The sequence below is a fragment of the Chenopodium quinoa genome, unplaced genomic scaffold (genome assembly GCF_001683475.1).
Source record: "Chenopodium quinoa cultivar QQ74 unplaced genomic scaffold, ASM168347v1, whole genome shotgun sequence".
NCBI lineage: Eukaryota > Viridiplantae > Streptophyta > Magnoliopsida > Caryophyllales > Amaranthaceae > Chenopodium > Chenopodium quinoa.
This window is the reverse complement of record NW_018744024.1, coordinates 1-25,926: the sequence shown is the minus strand read 5'-3', so window position 1 is coordinate 25,926 and position 25,926 is coordinate 1. Positions and strand designations below refer to the sequence as shown.

The 25,926-nt window shown below is 34.4% G+C and overlaps 3 protein-coding genes and 1 pseudogene across 3 annotated transcripts; all 4 read left to right on the top strand.

Moving 5' to 3' along the window:
• The first annotated feature begins 1,658 nt into the window (after positions 1–1,658).
• On the top strand, positions 1,659–6,088 carry LOC110690244 (protein YLS7-like). The gene is made up of 4 exons (XM_021867069.1): positions 1,659–2,089; positions 2,411–3,351; positions 4,196–4,470; positions 5,011–6,088. The coding sequence occupies exons 2-4, from the start codon at positions 2,643–2,645 to the stop codon at positions 5,821–5,823; spliced, it is 1,797 nt and encodes a 598-aa protein (XP_021722761.1). The 5' UTR covers positions 1,659–2,089; positions 2,411–2,642; the 3' UTR covers positions 5,824–6,088.
• A 117-nt stretch (positions 6,089–6,205) lies between these two features.
• Positions 6,206–8,930, top strand: LOC110690245 (protein YLS7-like). Its single transcript, XM_021867070.1, has 3 exons — positions 6,206–6,733; positions 7,621–7,895; positions 7,987–8,930. Exons 1-3 carry the CDS (start codon positions 6,394–6,396, stop codon positions 8,794–8,796), a joined length of 1,425 nt encoding a protein of 474 aa, XP_021722762.1. The 5' UTR covers positions 6,206–6,393; the 3' UTR covers positions 8,797–8,930.
• A 190-nt stretch (positions 8,931–9,120) lies between these two features.
• Positions 9,121–15,601, top strand: LOC110690246 (65-kDa microtubule-associated protein 3-like). Its single transcript, XM_021867071.1, is given in 14 exon segments — positions 9,121–9,896; positions 10,849–10,955; positions 11,057–11,263; positions 11,608–11,835; positions 11,837–11,860; positions 11,991–12,200; positions 12,302–12,457; positions 12,570–12,729; positions 12,906–13,057; positions 13,140–13,227; positions 13,681–13,754; positions 13,834–13,908; positions 14,138–14,378; positions 14,828–15,601. Coding segments are annotated over 13 exon segments (2,136 nt in total). The 5' UTR covers positions 9,121–9,896; positions 10,849–10,883; the 3' UTR covers positions 15,277–15,601.
• Positions 15,602–17,774: 2,173 nt separating this feature from the next.
• Positions 17,775–22,128, top strand: LOC110690243 (annotated as a pseudogene).
• Positions 22,129–25,926: the final 3,798 nt, after the last annotated feature.

Here is a 25,926-nt window from a genome sequence, read left to right as displayed (position 1 = left end):
ATCACAATATTTGAATAGAGAGAAGCTCTAACTAACTGAGCTATTGCTCACAACTCACAAAAAGTTATAAAAGAATTGATATTCAAAAATAATAATCCCGCAAAATTGTATTTCTAAAATACGAAGTACTCCATATTTTGTACTCATATTAGTTAGAATTCGATATTCATGGTCATTTATTTTGGATGATTTTTCAAGCATAAATGTGAAATATGGAACGTATATGACTTAATCCAATTATCAACAACGGTATGCCTAATTCGGTGAACCCATAAATCAGTACTCAATCCATCGTGTTTGAACGTGGAGTGGGACCTTCAATTCCTTTGTTTTTCGCATTATTATTGCATTTGATTACTAACATAATTAGTGGTTTCTTAACGGTGCACGCAAAAGCACCCATTTCACTATTTCAGTACATACAGATTACAGACTACTGTATTCATAGTCCATAATTACTAAATTAGTTACATACATAAATGACATAATACGGAGTATTTGTATAGTTGTACTTTAGGATCAAACTGAACGAATTCATATTAATAACATGAATCTTACCGTTTTCGGATTGACGAACGATGAGCCATGATCTAATTAGCCACGTTAAATCTTCACTAAGCTCAACCATGTGATATTAGAGAATTCATACAAGTTTTATGAGATTCCATCGATCCTAACTAACGTTCAGTAAACATCCTATAAAAGAAACAAATCTAAAAGTATATATATGTACTTTGTACAATGTAATGTACGAATCATAAGTATATCTGTTATGCTTGAAAAATTGAAATAATTCTCCACATCCGAACAAAAAATATGCTGAATTTTATACCTTGCGTTTGTAATACCTTAAATTATCACGTACGGTGTATAAAACATTTTTTTCCGAGGAGAAAGGTGTATAAATTTTTTAAATGCACAATTGACTATTAACTTAATTGAAATTTGAATTGAAAATTGTTTATCTCTTTGATAAACATTCAATTGAATGTCTACATACATATACAACAGCATAAATTCGTTCCATTGACTATATGAGGTACGGAGTATATTTTACCATTAATAGGAAAACACATGGTATAGTTTGTATAAACATTCAATTGATTGTATACATACATATACAACAGCATAAATTCATTTTATCGTCTATATGAACTATGAAGTGTGAACTACTTCCTCTGTTCTTTTTTACTAGACATGCTTTGACTTTTACACTGTTCAATACCCCTCATTTAACCGTTTTTTATGAGCAATATGCAAGGAAAAATATATCAATGTGTGATCTTTTTGAATTCATCTTTAAAATAAGGGTCTGTTCATATTTACTGAACTGAAATGATGAACTGATTGGAGCTGAACTCAACTGAACTAAGCTAAATGAATATTTTATGAGAGAGGGAAATTGGAGTTGTACCAAACTGAACTAATTGGAGCTGAAATGAACTGAAATTAAGTAAATGTGAACAGGTCGTAAGTATTACGGAGTATCATAATACTACCTATGTTTCATATTATTTGCAACGATTTGACATAAAGTAAAGTATAATAAATGTCTAATCATTGCAAATAATATGAAAATGAGGTATTATATAATTTTTACATTTAGAAAATTAAAATTATTAATGTTTAAAGTTTTATATTTATAATTGTAATAAATAGAACCGATTCAAGTAAAAAAGAACCAGAAGGGCGAGAAACTTGCAAATTAAATATCGAAACCCGAAAATAAAATACCGGCTCGGAAACTCACTACCTTTGTCTGGAATTTTAGAACTACTCCGTAGGATTTTCAATTCCTCCAACCTTTTCTCTCCCTCGATCATTTGTGCAAAAACCCAGCAATAGAAATCCCTTTAAGCCTTTAATCAATAAAAAAATACGAGTAATATTTAAAATAATAGTCGTACCAAAAATTTCAACTAAACAAATCTCTAGTTGATCTTAGATCTTGTACCTGCCACTACCACGGTACCACCATTACATACACACTACTCCTAATTTTCTACTACGAATTTTATTTCTGGCCTTCTTCTTCTTCTCTCTGTTTTGACGGTTTACATTGCATCTGGGTTTTTTATTCAATTTTCTGGTTAGTTTCTCTCCTTCATTTTATTATATTTGATTATTTTTCGTGGGTTTTCTTCTAAATGAAGGAAATGATTTTATTTTTGTGCTTATATTTAGATTTGTGTTAATTTTGTACGGAGTATTGATTAATTATGCTTTGTTGAATGCTTTAGTTGGTTGTTATTGGAAAAAGTTTGCCATAATTACAGTGAATTTGATTAATTTATCAATAATTATGATGGGATAATTATGGGGGTCTATTCATTTTGAAATGATTGTTGTTAAATTGTTGATTTTAAGGATAAATGCTCATGTATTGAATATTGGGCTGTCTAATTTGCAGGAAAATATTGATTTAATGTTCTTCACAAGTGGTTGAAGGTGATGTTCTGCTATTATTTGGGTATTTATATTGATTTTGGTGGGTTGATTGAAACCCTATCTAGAGCTTTATATTTGTGCTCTAATAGGGTGTTATTGCAAAAATTGGCAATTGCAATTATTATTGAAAGTTTCATTTTTGGTGCAATCTGTAAATGGTTGATTTAGTGTAGAGAAGATACTAGATAGCAGGAATGGCTTTAGCTTCACACAAAGACTATGGTTCGGCATCTAATTATCCACGCGCATTGTCGTCTATAATAATCTCAGTTGGGTTACTGGCTGTATTCATTACATTGGCTTCTTGGATCTTGTTGTCATTCCCAGTTGGGACTGTTGTTCGGAGCTATTTTTATGGGGTTGATCAGACGAGTGATTTGGGTCTGTCTGTATCATTGGGAGGTTTAAATGGGAGTCAAGTTCGCGGTGAGGACAAGACAGATTTTAGTGACATAGATTTGGCTAAGTCTGAGGGTACAACTGAAAAAGATCAAAATCAAAAACAAAATGATGGAGGTAGCAAAAATCAACCTGGTGAAGATAATCAAAATCAAAATGCTGAAATCAGCAAAGATCAACGTGTTGAAGATATCCAAAATAAAAATGTTGAAGGCAGTCAAAATCAAAATGCTGAAGGTAGCCAGAAAGAGGTGCCTTCTGGTGATGATACTATGCCCAGGGAACAAGCTACTAATAACACTTTACCTACTGAAATTCCTGTAGAGCAAGCTACTAATAACACTCAACCTATGGAAATTCCTAGGGAAAAAGCTACCAACAACCCTCTACCTATGGATGATAGAGATTCGCCGAAAGATGAATTGATCAATGATGCCTCAGCTGATTTGCTTAAATCAGAGACTTCACCTGGCAATACTGATAGCAAAGAATCAGTTGATTCAGGTTAGCCTTTGTGCCCTGAGTCACTGTTGGTTTAATTTTTCTTTCACTATTAATGCTCTTTGGTTGCGGATCTACTGTGTTTTTCCATGCTGCTTGTAGTACTTAGCTTGCTGATGCCTTTTTAATTTTTTTTGATTTTTCTGAATTAAATTCCTTTCTATGATTATAATTAATGCATTCATTTTCATGCTTTTGTGAGGTCTTTTAATTACTTCTTGAATCTTGACACTTTTTAACATTGGCTTGAGAGACTGGCAAATATAGGATGTTCAATCTGCTGTTGATACATGAAAAGAAACTAATGAAAGTGATATATTCATCACATCATCTCATAAGAGTCATAACCCTATTTTTCACCAACGTTCTAAATTTGTTGTGCTACATCTTTAGTACATTTATTCTTTGAATCTTGAAGTCCTTGTCCTGTCAATTAAGAGTTTATGCTTTAGTTTCTATCATCAGATGCATTGAATGAACTAGAAAAAATTGAATTGGTCAGTATAGAAGGAAGCATCTGGAACGCAGTGGATCCTGATACGTGCAAAATGAGTTTGTAATTTAAAAATAAATTATTCTGTTGTTCTTTGTTGAGTTATGTGCACTGAAGCATATACTGTAGAAAATTAGAAACTATCCCTTTGGAGTTGGCTACTGGCTAGTTTGCAAATGGAGATTGTAAGTATTGGTTTAACCTACCAACATGTGCTTTGAGTTTCTGACTTGAAGCATTGTAATCTGATTCTATCAATAATACTATATACATGCTAGCATTATAATTCACTTGAATACTGTTTTGGCCAGCTTTCTGATTTTTTAATTGAATTTTCTTTGAAATTCTCTTCAGAGTGTGATTTGTATCATGGTGAATGGTTCTATGATTCCGCTGGGCCTCTTTACACAAACAATTCATGCCCTGTTATCACTCAAATGCAAAATTGTCAAGGTAATGGGAGGCCTGACAAGGAATATGAGAGCTGGAGATGGAAGCCAGCACAGTGTGAGCTTCCAAGATTTAATGCAACCAAATTTTTAGAGTTGATGAAGGGGAAAACTCTGGCTTTTGTTGGCGATTCAGTTGCAAGAAACCAGATGGAATCTCTTATGTGCCTATTGTGGCAGGTAAATAGCATATGTTCATGTAGTTTCTATTCCTCCCTAAACATTCCTACTGTCCTTTTTTTTGTTCCCCTTAATTTGTTTGGTGATAGGCAAGAGTAAGGATGTAGTATATTGTTTGTCAAAAAGATATTGCATTACTGAATCCCTTAAACTTATGAATTTATAAGTGTAACACCTAAGATTTCCTTATACTTCGTTTTTTTATATTTTTTTTTATTTTTCCCCTATCAACCAGTTATTCTTTTTATTAGGATTTTCTGTACTAGGTTAGAGCTGATCATGGGCTTAGCTGTTGCGAAAAAAATTGGTCCACTCAAACCAGTCTAAACCAGAGTTTGCCCAGTTCGGCCTCTGCCAAAATCCAGTAAAATTGGAACAGGTCTAGTGGAAAAGAGCCTAATTAAACAATCTGGGTTGGATCTGCTAGTTTTAACCAGCTTTATTAGTGAGAATTTTGAAAACTGTGAGTCTCTTTATTTCATAATATGTTAGGTATCGTGGTTCAGTTATGCTTAGCTCTTTATTTCATTGTTGTTTTAGGTTGAAACTCCAAAGAATCGAGGAAACCGTCATATGCAACGGTGGTTTTTCAAATCAAAGTCAGTTATGATAGTTCGCATTTGGTCTTCATGGCTTGTCCATCAAACATCTGAAGCTTCTGGTGATCTTCCATCAGGAGTTGCCAAACTGCACCTTGATGTCCCAGATGAAGTTTTCATGCAAAATATCCCAAACTTTGATGTGGTTGTACTTTCTTCTGGTCATTGGTTTGCAAAGCAATCAGTCTACATGTTGAATAACCAGATGGTTGGAACCCAGTTGTGGTCCCCACCAAAGAAGCAGCAGCCGCTGAATATTAATAATGTTGACGCATTTGGAATTTCTGTTGAGACAAGCTTGACTGCCATGGCTACACATCCTAATTTTACTGGACTGACCATTCTTCGGGCTTACTCACCTGATCATTACGAGGGCGGTGCGTGGAACACTGGTGGATCATGTACAGGAAAAGTGAGGCCCATATTGCCGGGTCAGTTGGTGAAAAACGACTTCACGAATATCATGCACGAGAAACAAGTGAATGGATTTTATGAGGCTGTTAAAAAGCAGACAAACCGTTCGAAATTGAAGCTGTTGGACATCACTGAACCCTTCTCATATCGGCATGATGGTCATCCAGGCCCATATAGGAGCCCTGACCCGAATAAAATCACAAAGCGAGGCCCAGATGGAAAGCCACCACCGCAAGATTGCCTCCATTGGTGTATGCCAGGCCCAGTTGATACCTGGAATGAGCTTGTGCTTGAAGTTATAAGACGAGAGTTTGAGGGTAACCAAAACCCTACCGTCTAACTGACGATATATATTTATCAATAGCTAGGTAGCCTCTGATACTTTGCTATCTTATCATTGTTACAAATACTTGTAAAGTATTTATTGTCGAAGCAGAAATTTACACTGTAGGTGTTTCTTGTTTGAGGGGTCTGATTTAACGGAAAATAGCAGATAAATTTTTGCCATTGAATCAGGTTTTATTTTAACCTGGTTGTGGATGGAATACGCCAGAAAGCTTCTTGTAGATGTTTTGGGTTCTACACTATAATTTTAACTTATTTAATTATTATTATGTCGTTATTCTATTATTAATGTCTTTCTTATGTCATTAGGCTGCGTGATACATATTACTGGTATTTATTTAATCCAAGCTGTTCACATATTCGCTATCAATCAGCATCGATTTTTCTTTGTCTAGTTGCCATATTTAGCTGTCCGGATTAGCACAAGCCGACGCAATTTTGGCATAATTGAATGGAAGCATAATTTCCATGTGCTAAGAAAGAAGGCAGGGTGCTTATTGTTATATTAGTTGAAGAAGTGAAGTATTAATGGTTGGTCTAGTTCAGAAAACACAAGTTTGTAGCTATGACTTCGGCTTATTCTAGAGACTATTCTAGGTCCTCTAACTATCGAAGAGTAGCCTCTTCGATTGCAATTTTAGGTGTGCTACTTACAATATTTGTAACCTGGGATTCTTGGTTCATATTGTCACGGCCCAACAGGTTGGTCCCTACAAACTATATTTATGGGGCTAATCTTGCAGAAGATTCAGATTCTGTTGTTTCCCAGGAAGGTGGGCATGTAGCCAAACCTGACCATGATGATGAGTCAGAAGTAGAGATGGAATTGGAGGTGGATGCGTCTACAGGAGAAACTGAACCTGTTCGGAATCAAACTGAAAGCAGTGAAGGCTCAGATAGTTCAGGTAGGCTTTGTAACTTGCCTTGATGTGAGCCTTATCTGCTTATGCTTGTGTTTTCCTTAAATTTGGTTCAAGCCACTATTTTTTTTTTTTAATCTGTAAATCAGCTAACCTATTTGTGAAGCATGTTTAAATAGTTCAAAGAAAAGGATGCTTAATAACAGCATTATTTTGGAATTTGTACGTTGTGTGTTATTTGTTTTAAGTATTGTCCAACAAATTGTTTTTATCGATGAGTGACTGGAAGAACATAAGCTTTCTACTTAGATCATCTTTAATTGCATTATATAATCAAATTGCTCCTGAGGACAGGTATGTTACTGAGTATCCCAGCACAAGCAGTCAGATTTCATATACATTACATTTGGTTTCCAAAGGAGTTTGAGTGCATCAATAGCCAATCTATGTTGACTTTTCAGCTTACATGATTTTCTTCAACTTCCTCGCTTTCAACTTGCACGTATTGTATACTGCAAGTTGATCATGGGCAGGGCCGAGCTAATAGAAGGTCTATGCATTAGGCCAAAACAGCTTCTCAAGCCCTTTAGAATTTGGTTAGACTGAGCAGGTGATTATTTCTATTTGTATAAAACACATTTCTGGCTAGATAATAATGGCCAAAACTGCTAAACCGGCTTGTATGGGTTTGGGTCGGGTTAGTTTGGTTACAAACTTATGAATGTCTCTAAATTGTGATTCTTGATTGCAATTGTTTGCGATTGTGATTGCTTGTTTATGTGTAGTTTTCCTACTTCTCTGTTCACTTGATCATAATTTCTGTAGTTGTTTATGAATGCAAGTTGCTGTATTATACAGAAGTCAAGATGGTATCAGATCAAATTTCAATTTAGTATGAATATAAATTCCTTTTTTCATTGTCAAACTTGTAGATTGTGACCTGTACGATGGGCAATGGTACTATGACCCTGAAGGGCCTTTGTACACAAACAATACATGTCCTATCCTTAGTCAGAATCAAAATTGCCAAGGAAATGGGAGGCCGGACAAAGAGTACGAGAACTGGAGATGGAAACCATCACAGTGTGAACTCCCAAGATTTAACGCAACCAAATTTTTGGAGCTGATGAGTGGAAAAACCATAACTTTTGTCGGCGACTCTGTTGCTCGCAACCAGATGGAGTCTCTTTTGTGCATACTTTGGCAGGTAATTCCAGAGTATTCTTTGACACTTAGTTGTTTCACTTGCATTCTTGTATTGCCAAGACTGAACAAAATATATTCTTTATGGTTGTTAGGTTGAAGTTCCACGAAATCGAGGGAACCGTCGTATGCAGCGCTGGTTTTTTAAATCAAACTCTGTAACAATAATTCGTTTTTGGTCTGCATGGCTTGTACATCATACAACAGAACCTTTCAGCTATGTTCCAGATGGAATCACGAAGATCCACCTCGATGTTCCTGATGAAACCTTCATGGAACTCACACCAAAATCTGATGTTGTAGTCTTTTCCAACGGCCACTGGTTTCCTAAGCGATCAGTCTATTTGTTAAACAACGAGATTGTTGGAACACAATTGTGGAACTCACCAGAAAATCTGGCAATGAACATAACCAGCACTGAAGCATATGAAATATCTACTGAGACTAGCTTGACTGCTCTGGCTACTCATTCCAACTACTCGGGACTAACAATAGTCACGTCTTATTCGCCTGATCACTATGAGAATGGTGCATGGAACACTGGTGGATCGTGTACAGGTAAAGATAGACCTTTATTTCCCGGTCAAGTGGTGGAGCACGAGTACACGAATATCATGCACGATAAACAGACTGCAGGCTTCCACCAGGCTGTTAAGAAACGGACTAATGAATCAAAATTGAAGTTGATGGATATTACAGAAGCTTTCAAGTATCGTCATGATGGTCATCCAGGTCCATACCGGAGCCTTGACCCGAATAAGATCACAAAGAGGGATCCGAATGGGCGTCCACCTCCACAAGATTGCTTGCATTGGTGTATGCCTGGTCCTGTTGATACATGGAATGAGCTTATGCTTGAACTCATCAGGCGAGAGTTTGAAGGCAACCAAAATTCTGCCTTCTAGTTTTTGTAGTATTCTTTCATGAGACAGTTCATTAACCTGTCTGTGATCATTCATTGTTCTCATTGTGAAAATTAATTGTTAAATATTGTGTGCTTAACATGTTTTTATAGATTCAAATTTATAACCAAACTTCCTATTGGGGATTTTTCCGTTGCTTCTAATATGAAGTTTGAGTAACTTGATAATCAATTGGGAAAGCCAAAGGTGTAGTGGTATATTGTTGAATGATCTAATTCAGTAATTTGAGAATCCTTGGTATATTTCTATTAGCATAAGATTGAAAACTATAAAGCTCGTCACGAGCAGATATAAGAAAAAGGTGGATAAAGTAAGAAAGGACAAGCGCAAAAAATGTTATTATGAGACAAGAAAAATAAGATAATAAAAGTGGTATAGATTGAAGTAGAATAAAGTATATATATGTTAAAATCATAATAAAATAGATAGAAATGAAATATGATAATAAGTTTTTTTTTTTTATTATTATTATTTTTGATAAAATTATACAATAGAAATAGTATAAATCGGAGTATAAAATAATGATATTAGACTCATTTTCTTTACTTAATGATCTTACATATATAAATCAAGATAAATGTAAAACCTAATTGTAATATGCAAATACTTGTGACTTGGCTATTCTCTCAAATTATATATGCAACCTAAGAATCAAATTAAATCAACATATTAAAAACCCACAATCAAATCATACACACACGCTATTCTAGCCCCGCCCGGCCGCCCTTTACCTAGTCTAAGCAACTCCATTACAATATCAACCTCCTCAACTTCTTAACACTCTCCACAATTTCCTCATCTCCTTATTTTTAGGCATTGTACAATAATACTTAAAAATCCTTAAAAAAAAAAAAATACACTTATGAAAAATAAACAAATAGAAAATCTCTCCCATTTTCATATTAATTATTCAGCGCTCCTACCTCCTCTGGTAACGGTCGAATTTCTTCATAATCCTTGTCTCCCTCACCCCATACCTCATTACTTCTGCATCATCATCTTCATTCTTCTCAATCTCATTTTCTCTCTCCTAAATTTCATAATTTGCCGACATTTTTCCTTAATCTGTTTCTTTGTTCAAGGTTAGTGTTCTTACAATTTCTCTCTCCTCCCGATTTATTAGCTTTCTGTCGGTCTATATTTACTTCTAAATTTACTATTTTTAGCTTGTTTTTCTACCTAACTTATAATTGACTGACCATTAATTATTCATCCACCTAAATTTGACCCTCCTAAGCCCTAATTCTACCTGTTGTTTTCCATTAATTGGGTTTTTTTTCATTTTTGATTTTGGTTAACTTTTGTTTATAATTTGGCAAATGTGAGTGTCTTAATCGAATGTTTATGCAATTTGATTTACAGATGTTTGATCCGAATTTGATAACTTGCCTAATTTGCAATTTTCAATGCCGAAATTAGGGTTTGCTTATTGTAAATTCGTTGATTAATAAATTTGTTGCTTTGCATTTTTCATTGGATTGTTGTTTTTTGTATGTTTGATTTTGGGTTTTGCTGATGATGAAAGTTACTCCGTACAATTAATAAATGATTATTGATTACAATTGATAAAACCCTTTAGCTAATTAATTGTACATGGTAGTTCATAGATTATGTCATTAATGCCATTGTTTGAGCAGCTTGATGTGTACATTAACTGGCTTATATTCCTTTCATGGGTACAGGTTTATATTATTGTAAAACTTATTTGTATTTTTCTTTATTGTTTGTGGTGTCGTGGTGCGAAATTAGTGGATCGTTAGGTCAAATTAGAGCTCTTCATAGCACAGTTTAGTAATCAAAGCTTATTGAGTCAAAATTAATTCTATGTAATTTCTCTGAAGGAATTCGGTGTAGTTATTGTCGGTTTGTTTGCATTGTGTAGTGTATGCATCGCTATATAGTGGTGCTCGTGCATTTTGCACCTAGGTGCACCATATTAGACTTTAGTTTTGGTTCAATATCAAAGTGCAGTCCTTTTTTTTTAACTTAATTTGTTTCTGTTTTTGCTTATCTCTCTCAATAACCCTTCTCCAGGTTAATACATTTGGTGGTTATAGATATCTATTAATATGGGTGACATTCACAATGATCCTCGTTCACAAGCAGAAACTACATGTGGGTCTCTTTTGTATGAACTTCAGGTATGGTACAAGTTAGCAGCATTTCAAGGATAGTACCTTATACTTAAGTGTGTTTTCATCAGTGATTGACTTTGTTCTTTTTTGTCTATTGTTTTCTTTAGATAATATGGGATGAGGTGGGTGAGTCTGAAACAGCAAGGGATAAGATGCTACTTGAGCTTGAACAAGAATGCCTTGAAGTATACAGGAGAAAAGTTGATGTGGCTAACTGCTCTAGAGCTCAGCTACGACAGTCTATTGCTGATTCAGAGGCAGAACTTGCAGCCATCTGTTCTGCGATTGGAGAACTTCCGGTACATATCAGACAGGTAATTGTTGAAATAATTGATTTGTGAATTTGGTAGGATTAGTATCCTTTTACTTCTTTTAGAATGCTTGAGCAGGATATTTAATTTTGTAATGCTGTGTAATTCCTCTGACATGTGATGTATCTAAGCTACATTTCTTTCCAAAACGACTTGCATGCTACTTTTGTCAGTTGCCACTTACTAGTTAGAAAAAATCAAATTGATCCATGATTCCGTGTTTAATCTTTGTTGATTAATATTGTGATTAAGAAGACGTATTCAGATTAACTTCTTTGATCAGTTTCTAATAACGTTTGTTTATGCCAATTAATGAGGAATAATAAACTAAGCTATATATAATTCAGACTGAGCAAAAGTCTGGAAGTTTAAAGGAGGAACTCAATGCCATTCTTTCACAACTAGAAGAGATGCGGAAAAGAAAAGCAGACAGGAAGAATCAGTTTCTTGAGCTCATTGAACAGATTCAAAATGTATCAATAGCAATACATGGATCAGCTGGATATGATAGCTCGACGGAATCTGTGGATGACAATGACTTGACTCTAAGAAGGCTTGAAGAATTGCAAAAACAACTTGCAATCCTTGCAAATGGAGAAGGTGCGCTTGTTTCTGATTAATAACGCCTCTTTCTCTTCAATTCAAGGCTTCAGACTGTGCTGATTTCTCTAGCAGCAAAAATTTTAGTCTATAAATATTTATTTAATCCTATCCGGTCATCAACTTGCAGAGTGATCGCCTGAAGCAAGTCCTGGAGAACCTAAGTGCATTGAGTTTATTGTGCTCTGTCCTTGGATTGGACTATAAGGAAACTGTAAAAGAACTTCATCCCAGTTTAGTTGAATCTGAAGGAAATTATAGTATAAGCTCTCATACGCTTCAACAACTGGAGTCTTCCGTAAAGAGTTTGCGAGAGCTTAAGCTTCAGAGGAGACAGAGGGTACAGAAATGCGGTCTTTTGGATTAGTTTATTGTTTGCTTTCTTCTAAGTTAAATTTCTTATTGGCTAAAACTTGTGTGCTCTTTTAAAATCTTGTGCAGCTCCAAGACCTTGCTACCATGTTGCTGGAGCTCTGGAATCTGATGGATACACCAGTTGAAGAACAACAACCATTTCAACATGTCACATGTAATATTGCTGCTTCAGAAGATGAGATAACCGGCCCCAACATGCTTTCAGCAGATTTTATTCAATACGTGAGAAGCATTCCTCTTATCTGTATATTTTTTTTTCCTGAAATCTCTAACAAATATATTGGTGTTTAGGAATTGTTGATCTCATCGAAAATAAATACATGCAATTGTGCAGGTTGGGGCAGAAGTTTCCAGGCTAGAAGAGCTTAAATCAAGTAAGATGAAAGAGCTTGTCTTGAAGAAGAGGGCAGAGTTAGATGAAATTTGTCGGAAGACACATATGATTCCTGCATTAGATGATGAAACAGAACATCTTATTGAGGCAATAGAATCAGGTAACTTGCTTTCAGCATTTTATTGTAATTTTGTTATTGTGTGGTGATTGAGGCAATAGAATCAGGAGTTTAAAAAAAAAAGGGGGCAACAGAATCAGATTACTTGCTTTTGGCATTTTATTGTTAATTTTGTTATTTTGTGCTTATTTTCACAATGTTCAATCCTCTTTATTTAGGAGCATTGGACCCTGCTTCTGTCCTCGAACAAATGGAACTAGAAGTTTCCAAGGTCAAAGAAGAAGCTTTTAGCCGCAAAGATATTCTGGAAAAAGTTGAGAAGTGGTTATCTGCCTGTGAGGAGGAGGAGTGGCTTGAACAGTATAATATGGTAGTTCTTGGTTTGCCCATAATTTGCTACTTTCTCGTATTATCTTTGTAAGGTGTTGACAGATGCCTCACTTCTATGTCAGGATGAAAATAGATACAATGCCGGAAGAGGTTCTCATCTCATCCTCAAACGTGCAGAGAAAGCACGAACAATAGTTAATAAGCTTCCAGGTAAACATCACAACATCACGCTGTACCCCAACTCCCAAGATGATGTAACAGCCAGAATCTGGGAGCAGTTTTATATTATAGGCTTCACAGCAGCATGCGATGGGAATTGATTTAGCACTTCCTTTGCTTATATCCTCACTTCCCCTTTTTAATGGAGTGCCTGTTCTCACTATTAAATTGTGATAAAATTTAGAGGGTTAGAAGGAGTTCCCAACGTAATGGTCGGATTATGAAACCTTCATGCAGTATGTACTTTCCGAAAAACTGTTTTATGAATGTATTTCACAAATATTTGCTAGTCAGCATAATATCTAGAGATGTTGAGATATGATTCTCGTTAAGTCTTCAACCTTGTCAAATGTTTGTTACCTTTGCAAGTATCTATATTATATTAACTGGCTGGTCCGGTTTATCTTTGGCTGGCTGATTTTGATTGTTCTCAATGCTATGCAGGGATGGTTGAGGCTTTGGCTGCAAAAACTCAACATTGGGAGGAAGAAAGAGGTCTCGAGTTCTTGTATGATGGTGTAAGTATATACATCTCTGCCGAGAAAGTATTAATTGTTGTATTTGCCTTCTTCTAATCTGTCTAGATGTATCAATCAGGTTCATCTTCTTTCCATGCTCGAGGAGTATATTACATTACGGCAAGACAAGGAACAAGAAAAGAAACGACAGCGGGTGTGTAAAGCATTGAATCCTTTACTTTTGATAGTTTTTGTTTTGTCTGACTAATACCTCCATACTCAAATAAATTATTGCGTTTTCCTTTTGTTGCTGCATGTTGTCATATACAAATCAGAAACAGTATTATCATTTCTTGGGGGATAGAAAAAGCAAACTAAACATTTGTTTGAGTATATTTGAAAAGGATGTTTTATTAATCATGCATACTCATATCTAACTTTAGGAACAAAAGAAACTTCAAGGACAACTGATGGCAGAACAAGAGGTACTTTTTGGCTCTAAACCTAGCCCAATGAAGTCTGCAAAGAAAAGTTCTAGAGTATCTGCGGGAGGAGGAAACGGTAGAAGGGTTTCTGTTGGAGGAAATGCAATTCAAACACCTCGCCCTGACTCATCTCATTCAGCCAGAGGAACACCAAATTTGCGCCCTTCTAAGAGAGATGACAACATGGGATCACAAACTGGTAAGTTTTTTTGGACACTGCCATATTTCTGAGGCAGAAAGTTTGGCACTTGCATCTGATGGTGTGCCTTTTCAGTTCCTGTGGTATGCACTCGTGTATTATGGCAGTTCCTGTGGTATGCACTCATATAGTGCAAAAAAGTACAGAATTGTCCTTTTATTATTGGGGAAAAAAAACCATGGAGTTAATCCTAGATTAACTTTTTTGGTTACACTTTACATTTTTCTGTTGAGCCAGCAACTTCAGGTTGGGATCATGTCCTGTTTTTACATCTTAACTTATATCTAACCACCTCCTAATTATATGACATGTCATCAACTTTAATAATACTCTAATGCTATTTGTAAATATGGATGATGAGTGTTGATCGGAGATTATGTAACATAAGATGAGAGAGGATTCCTACGCAGCAAGTTAATCCCACTTATGATATTGCTTTGCTATTGTAGTGCAAAGAGTTTTGGACAAGAACTTCACGTTCAACGGTCGTGAAACAGAACCAGCTGTGGTACGAAGACCTTTCTCTCCCATTTCTTCCACGGCATCAACAAGAGCACATGAAGATTTCTATGATGATGATAACAATGCCATGCAACAGCAAACAGCCTTCCAGAAAGAGACATCCCAACAAATATTTACTACACCCTCAAAGAATATTCCTGCTGAAGATGAAGAAAACTGGACACCAAAAATGCATATTCCTGAACCTGCAACACCTTCAACAGCTTCAGCTCCAATGCACACATCTATGACACCTGCGCCTCTTCATCAACCTGATTTTCATGATGGTGATAAATTAGTGGAAGAAACTGATGAAGAGGTTGAATATTCATTTGAGGAAAGAAGAGCAGGTTTTGTATTGCCTAATACTCATCTTAAAAGAGTGATACAAGTGTGACTGTGTTAGGCTATAGAAAAACCTTGGAAGTTAGAATATTAGAGGAATCCTTTTTCTGAAAACATAATATTCGGCAGGGTTTTGTGGTCACGTTGTTCAAATTACACTATGAATGTGACTATAAATTCTTGATTGGGCGGAGTACATAGTTACTTTAGTTGATGGATGAGCCAAATTATTTCTATTGGCTTCTTCATCTTTCTACACTTGTATATTACTACACAGTGCTGCATTCTTAATTTTTATTTTGTTGCTTGAACTTGTCAATTGTATGCTTGTGAAATACTCATATTTCTTTATTCAATTGGAAATAATTACGTTCTCCTTTGACCATTCATAATCTTTGTCATGTTACTTTGACCACTGATGGGGGGTTTCTCCCTCTTCTTATTATTATTAAAAAAAAAAATTCGGTTTTACCTTGGAGATTTATTGTCTTTGTTATTTTTTATTTTAGTTTTTACCTTAGACATTTTTGTAATATTAGGAGGATTAATTGGAAACTCCACCAAATAGGTAGGTGGTCATCACATGGCTTATACTTTATTGGTAATTTTTCACTATTTGCTTTGTTTGGCGTATACTTTACTCCATAAAATGATGTCACCTTAGATAAAATGAAAATAAATTAGTGTTTTTCTAAGTGATGAACACTAATTAATGATTATGACACTCCTTAAAAGGCAGATTAAACAAATATTACTGAAAGATATTGTTTGATTGAGTGGCCTAGATCATGGATTATTGTTTTAGGAAATTTCTTGGAACATCTTTGCCATGAATAATGTTTTTTATATAAATTTTTTTGGACATAATTACTTTCAAATTCTACTTGACTTTCCCACAACATTATTATTGGGAGGTAGTATAATTGCATTTTGAGTATTTTTGTAAAATTATTTTGACATTCAAATGAATATATTAATGTAGCAGGAATGAAAATAACTATTGTGCATGATTTATGCGAAACAATCCATGTATACAATATTTTTATTTTATAATAAAAAATTTATTCACATTTTTTTTTTTTGGCAAAAATTGGTTGTTTGTGATTAATGTGAAATTTTCATGCTTTTTATGAAGCAAAGAAATTCTCATAACATTTGTCCAAAAAACAACAAAAAAATTTACTGTACTAACAAGTCCTTATTATCTGCATTTATCACTTGTCACATTTGTAATGTAAAAATTCTCAATGAAAATTTAGCAAGGTACAAAATGAAAACAAAACCCCTAAAAATGCAATTATTGCAAAACTTTTACAAAGCTAGGGAAAAAAAAACAAAAAAACTTGTCATCAAATATCTTTTTACCCATTATAATTAAGAGGGGGACAAAAAAGATAAATGCTCAAAATTTCTCAATTTTTTTTTTTTTTTATTTTTTTTATTTTTGGGTGTGGTGATCAAGATAGATCCTTAAAACTAGTCCAAAGGCATAGTACAACTGTACAAGAAAGCCCTAGCCGCAAAGATTGAACATTTGAACATGATGAAGATTCAAATGGATATTTTCAAAGTGGCAATTAACGGTAAATTATGATTCAAAATAAGGGTAATATTTTATTTATTATTGTAATGATCAACCGTTTAAATTTTTAATTTTAACCCCCAAAAGACAAAGCAACAAGGCTAGTAGTAGTAGTTTGGAAAATTGGCATGCTCTCTCTTACCTTAACTTTACAGCCTTTAATTTATTATTTTGCACCCTTTTTTTTAAATAATGAAAAAACATAAAAGGAAATTGTTTTTATTATATTTCCTATTTTTTTCTTTTAATTAATTTTTGAAAATTTTACAACTTTTTGGTATACTCATACCTGCTTTATTAAATTCCCTAGACGGACTTGAACCATTTTCTTAACCATAATTAATTCTTCGTATTTTGTAATTTAGACGGGTCTAATATTTAATTAAAGTTTCAAATTTTTTTATTATCTTCTGTATTTGTTAATATTTTATTTTTTCAATTTGTAGAATTTTTTTATTTTTGCTCCTTTTTCTTCTCTTTTTCTGCAAAAACCCAGTTTCCAGAAAATAAAACTAGTTGGTGGTTTTCAGACACTAAGGAATAGGTTGAGGGTATGTATTTTCTTTTAAGTTAAGCTAAAAAAAATTTACAGTACTAATTTTGTTATTATTTTTCTATATTTTGTTAAAATGGTGAATATAATTTAGAAAAAAAATTCTGATTTTTAGATTGAAAGAAAAGATCTTTAGGTTTTTTATTTAAATTTGTGGTGTTTTATGAAATTTCCAGTTTTAATTTTTCATAAAAAAATTATTGCCAGTAAGTGAGTTGAAATTTTTTGATTTTGTTTTGTTCTTGATTGACCTGTTTTTGGGCTTTTTCAAAGGATTCTGGTTTTTGGGTATTTGATCATTTTTCATATTGGTTGGCTGTAAATGCAACTTTTCAGTTCAATATATGATTTTCTACAATTTTTTTAAGGTAGTTTTAGTAAATTTTTCTGGGTTTATTGTAATTTTGTAAAAATCTTAGGGTTTTAGGCTGTCTGAAAGGGTTTATTGTGTTGAAAGTTTGAACCTTTAATGCATGGAGGCTAGTAAAGAGGAAATAAGTAGTTCTGGGGTAGCAGTGAAAGGTGATGAAGGGAGTCAGGGTTTCTGTTTGGCAGCAAGGGGTGAAAACCCTTTGAGCCAACCAGGAGCTCCAAATATGGCAGCTGCCTCTTCACCTGTTAATTTGGCAGGAGTACCGCCTTCTTCCGATTCCAGGAAGAAGAGAGGTAGGCCTAGGAAGTATGGCTCTGATGGGGCTGCTGCAGCCGCATTGTCACCAATGCCGATTTCGGCTTCAATTCCTCTGAGTGGAGATTTTTCAGGTTGGAAACAACCTAGGGCAAGGCCTTTACAGTCAATTAAGAAGGCACAAAAAGTGGAGTTTTGAGAGTTTAGGTACTTTTGCACCTCACTTAAAGAAATGTATATATAGGTTATGTTTTTATGGTACTGCAATTGGTTTTATTTTTACTGCAATTTGTAGTTTTTTCTGCATATTTTCAGTTGATGTTTAGTAGTAATATGTGGGATGGACATTCCTTTCTTGCTCTGTCTTGGGCCCCGAATGGATCATTTCAAAGTTATAACTGAAGTTGCTTCATATGAATGAAATTGACAACCTTATCAAATTCATGTACTGATGTGCTGGTTAATTTTACAAGATGTGTGAATGCCATATGATATTGTTCGAATAGGGCGATAAATTACAATGTTTAATTTGGTTGTGTCCATATATGGAATCAAGGTACTTGATATTTGTTCAAGATCATCTGGCATAAGATAGCAGCAGTATGAGGTGTTTGGTTCTTTCTAATGCTCTCCTAATTGCAGTATGGCACTATGATATGCATTGATTGTAATGTGCTCTGATAATATGATATGTAGCTGAATATTTTTGGGGTTTAAAATGTATTTGGGTCTGAAATCATTATAAATCTAAGTCTGCCTAAAGCTAGTACTGGTTAATTTGAAAAGTTATGTAGTCAAGTCTCATTCGTGATACTTTTATTACATCATCAAGAATGGTTTTAATTATACGGAGTATTAGCTAATAAATTTTAAATAGAGCTATATGAAGGCAAGTTGCCCTTTAAAAAAAAAACATTATTATTTGAAGAGGAAATTGCATTGCTGCCACTACTGCGAAAATTGATTTGAAAGAAGTATTAAATCTGATATATGCTATTGATGTTGTTGTTATATGTTGTCATCTTTCTGCAATTGCCATTTAATTATGTTTTTACCTACTGTATTGTGTTAGTTTGATCCTTAGTCTTTTTTATTTTAATGATCCCCATAGTGAAACAAAATTCCTGATCATAATTCAATCTGGTAGACATGTTGAAGATATACTAGTGGATTTGGCTAAATTAATAGGCGAGCTCCATGTATGGAACCTTTGGCCCTTCCACTGACAAGATTTCAGGGCCTAGATTTGTGCAGCCTTATCCCTAACCACTTAGTAGACAGGGTGCTAAGTTCTTATTCAATTCAAATATAATATGGATTCAAGAATTGACTATGCTTTTATTACGGCTGAAATAATCTGGAGCCAAGGTAATCTTATCCAATGAAGTTATTTATCTAACTCTGACCCACCTGCTTGCTTCCTAATACTCGTGAATTCTTACAGACTTCACATATCTCTTAAAGATATACATTATAGATATATCTTGGAATGATGTCAAAGATATGATGTTTGATGTGGTCAATGAGTCTCATTAGCATCCTTACTATGCCTCCTTGCTGAGATGTCATTAGAGGAACTTAACTGGAGAGTTCTAAGAATATGCTATTGCTGGAAATTGACAGATGCTGACTCCTTTCCCTGCCATGTATATTGTGCCTAAATTTCATGTGCTTCTACTTTGTATTTTGTATCCTATCTGCCTTAAGCTTATAGTTTAATTTGTTCCTGTGAATAAATTTTATCTGATATTGGTTGACGATTGCTAATATATGAAGCTATTCAGGTGATCGACTTGCGTATTTCGTTGGTGCAAATTTCACACCTCATGTGATCACTGTAAATGCTGGGGAGGTATGTATTAATATCTTTCAGTCAAATATTCTTGTTAATCAATATTCCCTAAATTTTTACTGATAGCTGTTCATCGAAAGATCTTCAGCTATTTCAGTATACTGACTGCAACCAAAGCTTAAAGAAACTTGTCTCTGCTGGATCTAGTCTAGGATACGTAATTCTCAAAACTGTTTTCCTGATGTTTACATAATTGCAATACAACACATTCATTGTTATGCTGCTGAAATGAATATCTCTATTTTGAAGTGCCCTGGATTTGGTTGTATTGTTTTACTTTTACACCCATTCTTCAGTTGAGAATTGCAAAATCACTGACAGATAATCTTGATAATGACCAAAAAAGTGTTCTTTCTATGAAGATAATGTGACTAACACGAGTAACACCCCACATTCCCAAAACCTCCAAATTCCACATATTGTATGTTTTACTCTATATAGTTTTTGAAACATGCTTATCTGGGGATATTCTATATATTGCTAAAGTTCCCAAGATAGTATATATTACTCGGTCTTATATTTTCCATGCTTACATGTATATTCAGCCTACTCGAATGAACAAACACTTGTCTCTGATCATGTACTGATTCTGTTCTTTTCCTGCCATCAGGATGTCGCGATGAAGGTTCTATCGTTTTCTCAGCAGGAATCCCGTGCTATATGCGTTTCTTTCTGCAAGCGGTTCAATCTCAAATGTCACCCTTCGTCAACCTAATTCTTCTGGTGGCACTTTAACATATGAAGTATGCCTTCTTCTCCTTATGATGAGGTTCCTTAATTGTTGGTAGGAAGACTTCTATTGGGGGGATGGAAAAGGGAACGGAAAGTGAAGTTGCATTATCTAGTGGTGGCTTAATCCGACCTCTAGAAAATTCATAAGCTCTTTGGTACAATACTGTGAACTGTAAATGAGGGTTTTTTTTAATGCGGGTGAAGCTAATCATGAACAACTTCTGTGATGGATGATTTTCTTTTCTAGGAAGGATGGGAAGGAGGAGTTGGGGGGGGGGGGGGGTGAATGGACATACTAGGAGCTCTTTGGTATAATAAGGCAGTTTCCATTCATTATTGTTTAGCAAATTACGGTGACATTGTGGACATCTGGTGTGTCATTCTCAATATAAGTGCAATTGCATACATGTATATGATAGACCTGTTTGCTTCTTTGAGATGTTTCGATCTTGGATCTGATCTAGCTTGCACTTTTTAAAAATCCATAGATATGCACTTTTCAAAATTTAGGAGCCTGTGCATTGACTGACAAAATGCACAAGTCTATTAAAGAGTGATATCTTGTGACTGTGAGCTTGTCATATTTTGATCCTCATTGTGTTCAGTACTTGGGTTTTCTCGCCGCTTTCAATATGTCTGATTATACAGTTTTTAATCTAGTTCTTTATGGATCCTGTAGGGTCGTTTTGAGATACTTTCCTTGTCTGGATCATTTATGCCTACTGACAACGGAATAATGAAGAGCAGATCAGGAGGCATGAGTGTCTCACTAGCAGGTCCTGATGGGCGAGTCTTAGGTGGTGGACTTGCTGGTCTTCTCGTTGCAGCTAGCCCCGTTCAGGTAAGATAATAATAAACTATTTTCCCTTTCTTGCTTAAATGGTAAAGTAATGTTGCCAGCCTATGCATCATTTTATACTCAATACAGCAAACCTGTTCACTGTCCTTATAAACTCCAATGTTTTACTGTGGCTTATGCTAATTGTCACAACTGAATGAATTATCAGGTGGTGCTAGGGAGTTTCTTACCGGGCCATCATCAAGAGCACAAGCCCAAGAAGCAGAGAGCTGAACCCGCAACCACCGCTGCCATTCCAGCTATCATCAACAACCAAGTCCCTGAAGGAGGTTACGGGGGACAGAAGGTAAACTTCACATCCCCACCCCCTCATTCCATACGACAATTTGCCTTCTATGAACTCTATGCAAATGGACCCGATGGACCTTGAAGCTGACATTAACGAATCAACCCCTGAAGGGGGTTCTGATGATTTCGGTGATGACGACAGTCCTTCAAATCTGGAGATTTCTGGCTGATAATCTGACATTAGTTTTTCTCATATCTGTATTTGTATTTTCAAATTTTAGTGGTCCACAGATTTACCTAGGCTCTGCTCTTCTCACTCAGGAAATCACAGTATGTATCGTTTACAATTAGGTTTTTAGCTTCACATTAGCTTTCGGATTTTTAACACAGGATTTGCCGGTTTATTAGGAGTAGTCAGGATTTTTAGTTTAGTTAGTGCAGCTGATGGCGCTGTTAATTATCTGGGTGTTTTGTCCTCTTCTTGGGTTTCTTTAGAAACTACAGATGTATGACATGTATTCCTCATTCTTCTGTTCAACTTTTGAATTAAAATTATGCTTTCATACCAAGACTTTATGCTGAAAATTTGAATTGGAGAAACATGACACGTTCCGCCTTCCAAACTGCTTTGGAACTTTCAGAAAAGCTTCCAAGGCATCTATTTCTTTAATCCCTTCATTTCAATATCAATCCCCCACCCAAAAGAAAAAGCAATTATACTGATCATTTTTGTAGGACATAAGGTCAACATTCTTCTGTTCCTTTATTTTAACTTATTGTAGCATAAAATTTGACAACTAAACTACCTGATAGTGGCTGATTCATGTGTTTAACTAGTTTAATTACTCTTAATCCTTGTTTCGTAATGTTTGCTGTGTAAGTAGCCTAAGTGGTATAGTTACGTTTGGGTGGTGGTACTCAAGACTCGGGGTTGAATTTCCGTCTGGAATGATAACTGAATGTCCTTTCTAGCATCCTTGCTCGTAAATTTTTACTCTCAGCCTCTCTGCCCGCCAATTTCTGTGAATCTTGTTAATGAAGTCCTCAATACGTGCATTTAGCTCATGATCATCAGCTGCCACTTCTTCTTGTTCTAGTTCTTCTTGTTCTTGTTCTTCTTGAGTGTCATTATCTACATGTTTCGCTGCTTTTGTTTGCGCTTCAGAGGCTGCTGCTGCTGCTACTTGAGGGTCATCATCTACATGTTTCGGTGCTTCTGTTTGTACTTCAGAGGCTGATCCTTCTTTCATATAATCATCCTCTACTACTTTGGCATCATTCTCATAGTCATTTCTTGATGTATTTTGATCTAAAACAATCTGAAAAGCATCAATGCTGCTTGGAGTGTGATTCATGTCGCTTTTTGAGCGATCAATGAGAAGAAAAACTATGATAATATTGCAAAAAACAGAAAATAAAATGAAAGTTTGAAGTAGCTTGAGCTACCAATTCAATTGTGGAACCTAACATTTTTATGATAAGAAACTAAAATAACAAGTTCGAGCTAGACACACGCACACGCGCGCACACACACTGAGCGAAAAGAGGATAGTGAGAGTGAGTGTGGGTAAGAGAAGTGTTGTGTTTTGTTGAAGTAGAAAGAATAACAAAAATGAGGCATTGTATATGTAATGGGTGAGAAATAAGAAGTGTGTTGAGGAAGCTCATTGTTGAGAAAGCTAAGGAAAAAAGGAGAAAGTATGGTGTGAAAGCTACATGTGTATTAAATTTGTTTAATGATTGAATGAATGTACTTGGGTTTGGATATTCCTTGTCACATTTATTTATTTTTTTGGAAGAATATAGTATATTAGAATTAAAAGTCCACATGCAACACCAAGTCAACAAGTCTTTATGTCCCAAGTGCTGGTCTACGATGGATAGTTTTTTTTTTTCTTTTCTTTTTCTTTTTTTTTTTTTTTTTTGAATGTTCAACAACTGTAATAACAGCATTATGTGAAGACTGACCAAGTCAACATGTATAGTTAAGTGTGTAATACTTGTGTATACAATTGGAAAATCTAGATAATCTTGATTAGGATGTAGTTTAACTTTTTAAGGGCTGTTGTTAGAACTTATCATAAACTTTAGCTTAATTTAAGTGTATTTTGATTGCGGTAAATCTAATAAACTTAAATAGTCTTTATTGGAGTACTTACTTTGTCTTAACTATACAATCTTTTACTCTAAAATTGATGAAGCTACCTCATAAGTGTCATAACTTTGTTTAGTACTCGTATATTATAATCGGCCTCAACATATATTTCAGGGTAGAGATGGATTAGGCATATGGTCGTGATACGCTCGTATCGTGCATCTATTATGTTGATATTTTCAAAATGTCATTATGCTCACGTGTCACTGTGTTAAATTATTGTGGTGCGATTACATATAAAACTAAAATTCAATAATTTTACAGACTAGTATGCCCCGACAACTTGCAACTTCACAAAGAAATAGAAATAATAAAGACAAAATAATTAGATATGCTGTCTAAAGGGAGGATTTAGATAACAAAAGTCAACTTACTGTATAACAGTATAAGCATTAATATAATTTATGAATTATGATGTCATTTTACTCAATCATTAAGCTCCACGACCATAATAATACATGCACATCAAGTTCTATTAAAGTTATAGCAATATTATATGGATTTCCATAATATATAAGAACTGTTATTTAATAAGTTTTTAAATAAGAAACTTGATAACTATATGTCAACATGCACCTTAATTAAAAATTATAGGTTTACCATCAAACATTTTATATGTTAAGTCACAATTGTTACATTGCCTAAAGCCGAAAACATTCAAATTTAAAACTTTTTATGATTTAACCCTTTTTTTTTTCTTTATCATTTTCCATTTTAAACTAAATGGAATAAAATGGAAAAATAAATAAAACAACCATTGACATTGACTTGCATAATTATGAATAGGTGGACTCTTAGAAAAGTTTGAGCAAAGGCTAAATAAATAAGGCTCAATAATTTTTCTTGTCACCTAACTTTGCCTGTTTGCCAACTACATATACATATAGAAGTAGCCATATACCAACCATTCAATCATTATTGAGTTTTTTTTTTTTTTTTTTTTTTTTTTTTTTTTTTTTTTTTTTGCTCAAATTTAATTGGTAAACTATCCATGTGTTTGTTGGGTGCTTTTACTTTTTACATATTGACATAAATTGCAAATTTTTCGAATGAAAAATTCCAAGTTTTGCTTATTTTCTACTTATAATTAGGTATTTGAAACTAGAAATATTTTTAGACTTAAATTTGCTTAGTCCTATTTCTTCTTTTATACTGTACCAAATTTTGCTCCCACTTCACCAAATATGCAAAAACGTAATAATGATTTTAAGGTTAAACCACCATGTTGTAAGACTTAATTATAAGGCAATCCATGAAACTATGTACCTCATGATTGTCATGAACAGGAAATCTCTTATACATAAATAGTTTAAGTGAGGTAAAGGCTACACATACAATTGTTATATGTGGTCCCTACATACAACCATAATTTGTCATGTTTTTGTTGGCTAAAATTATGGGTCCAAGTTCCATTTGAATTTAATGTATATTTGACTCTTAGTTTTCTTCCCTTTTTTATAATGTGTCAAATTTCTAATGGTATTGTATGTAGGGACCACATACAATGATTGCATGTGTATAAGCTCTCGTTTAAGTGAACACTTACTAGTGAATGTAGTGATTATCAATCTATGTATTTACCTATAACTTTATGATTAATTTAGACAATTGTTGAGTTAGTTGATTGTAAATACTCAAGTATCTCATTTCACTCTTTTGTTCATTAGAACTAACAATTTTGCTCGAGTTTCATAATTAATGACCTAGTATGGTTTCGCCCTATTATTAGTAACGTACAGTTTTTTTCGTTTAGGATTTATCTCGTTTTTAAACTCTCAAGTTACTAAAGTTCTCCTAAGCCAAAACATGTTCCAACCCTAGTCGGATCAAAATCAAACCATGTTACAATCACCCTATCTCCTCGATAACGACTCGTAAAAGTTGATCAAGACTTGATCCCAAATGGTAAGATATTTCTTATATTAACACCGACATTATAAGATTTGAAAGTCTTAGTACCATAAATGTCACGTTTGTTCCTATGGAAGAACAGAGTAGGTAATCAAAAATTAAATTTTTTGATACAGTACATAAAAACTTTTTTCCAATCTAGGAAGTTACCCAGTATACACCATAATCATAATCATAATCGTAATCGTAATCTTAATCTTAA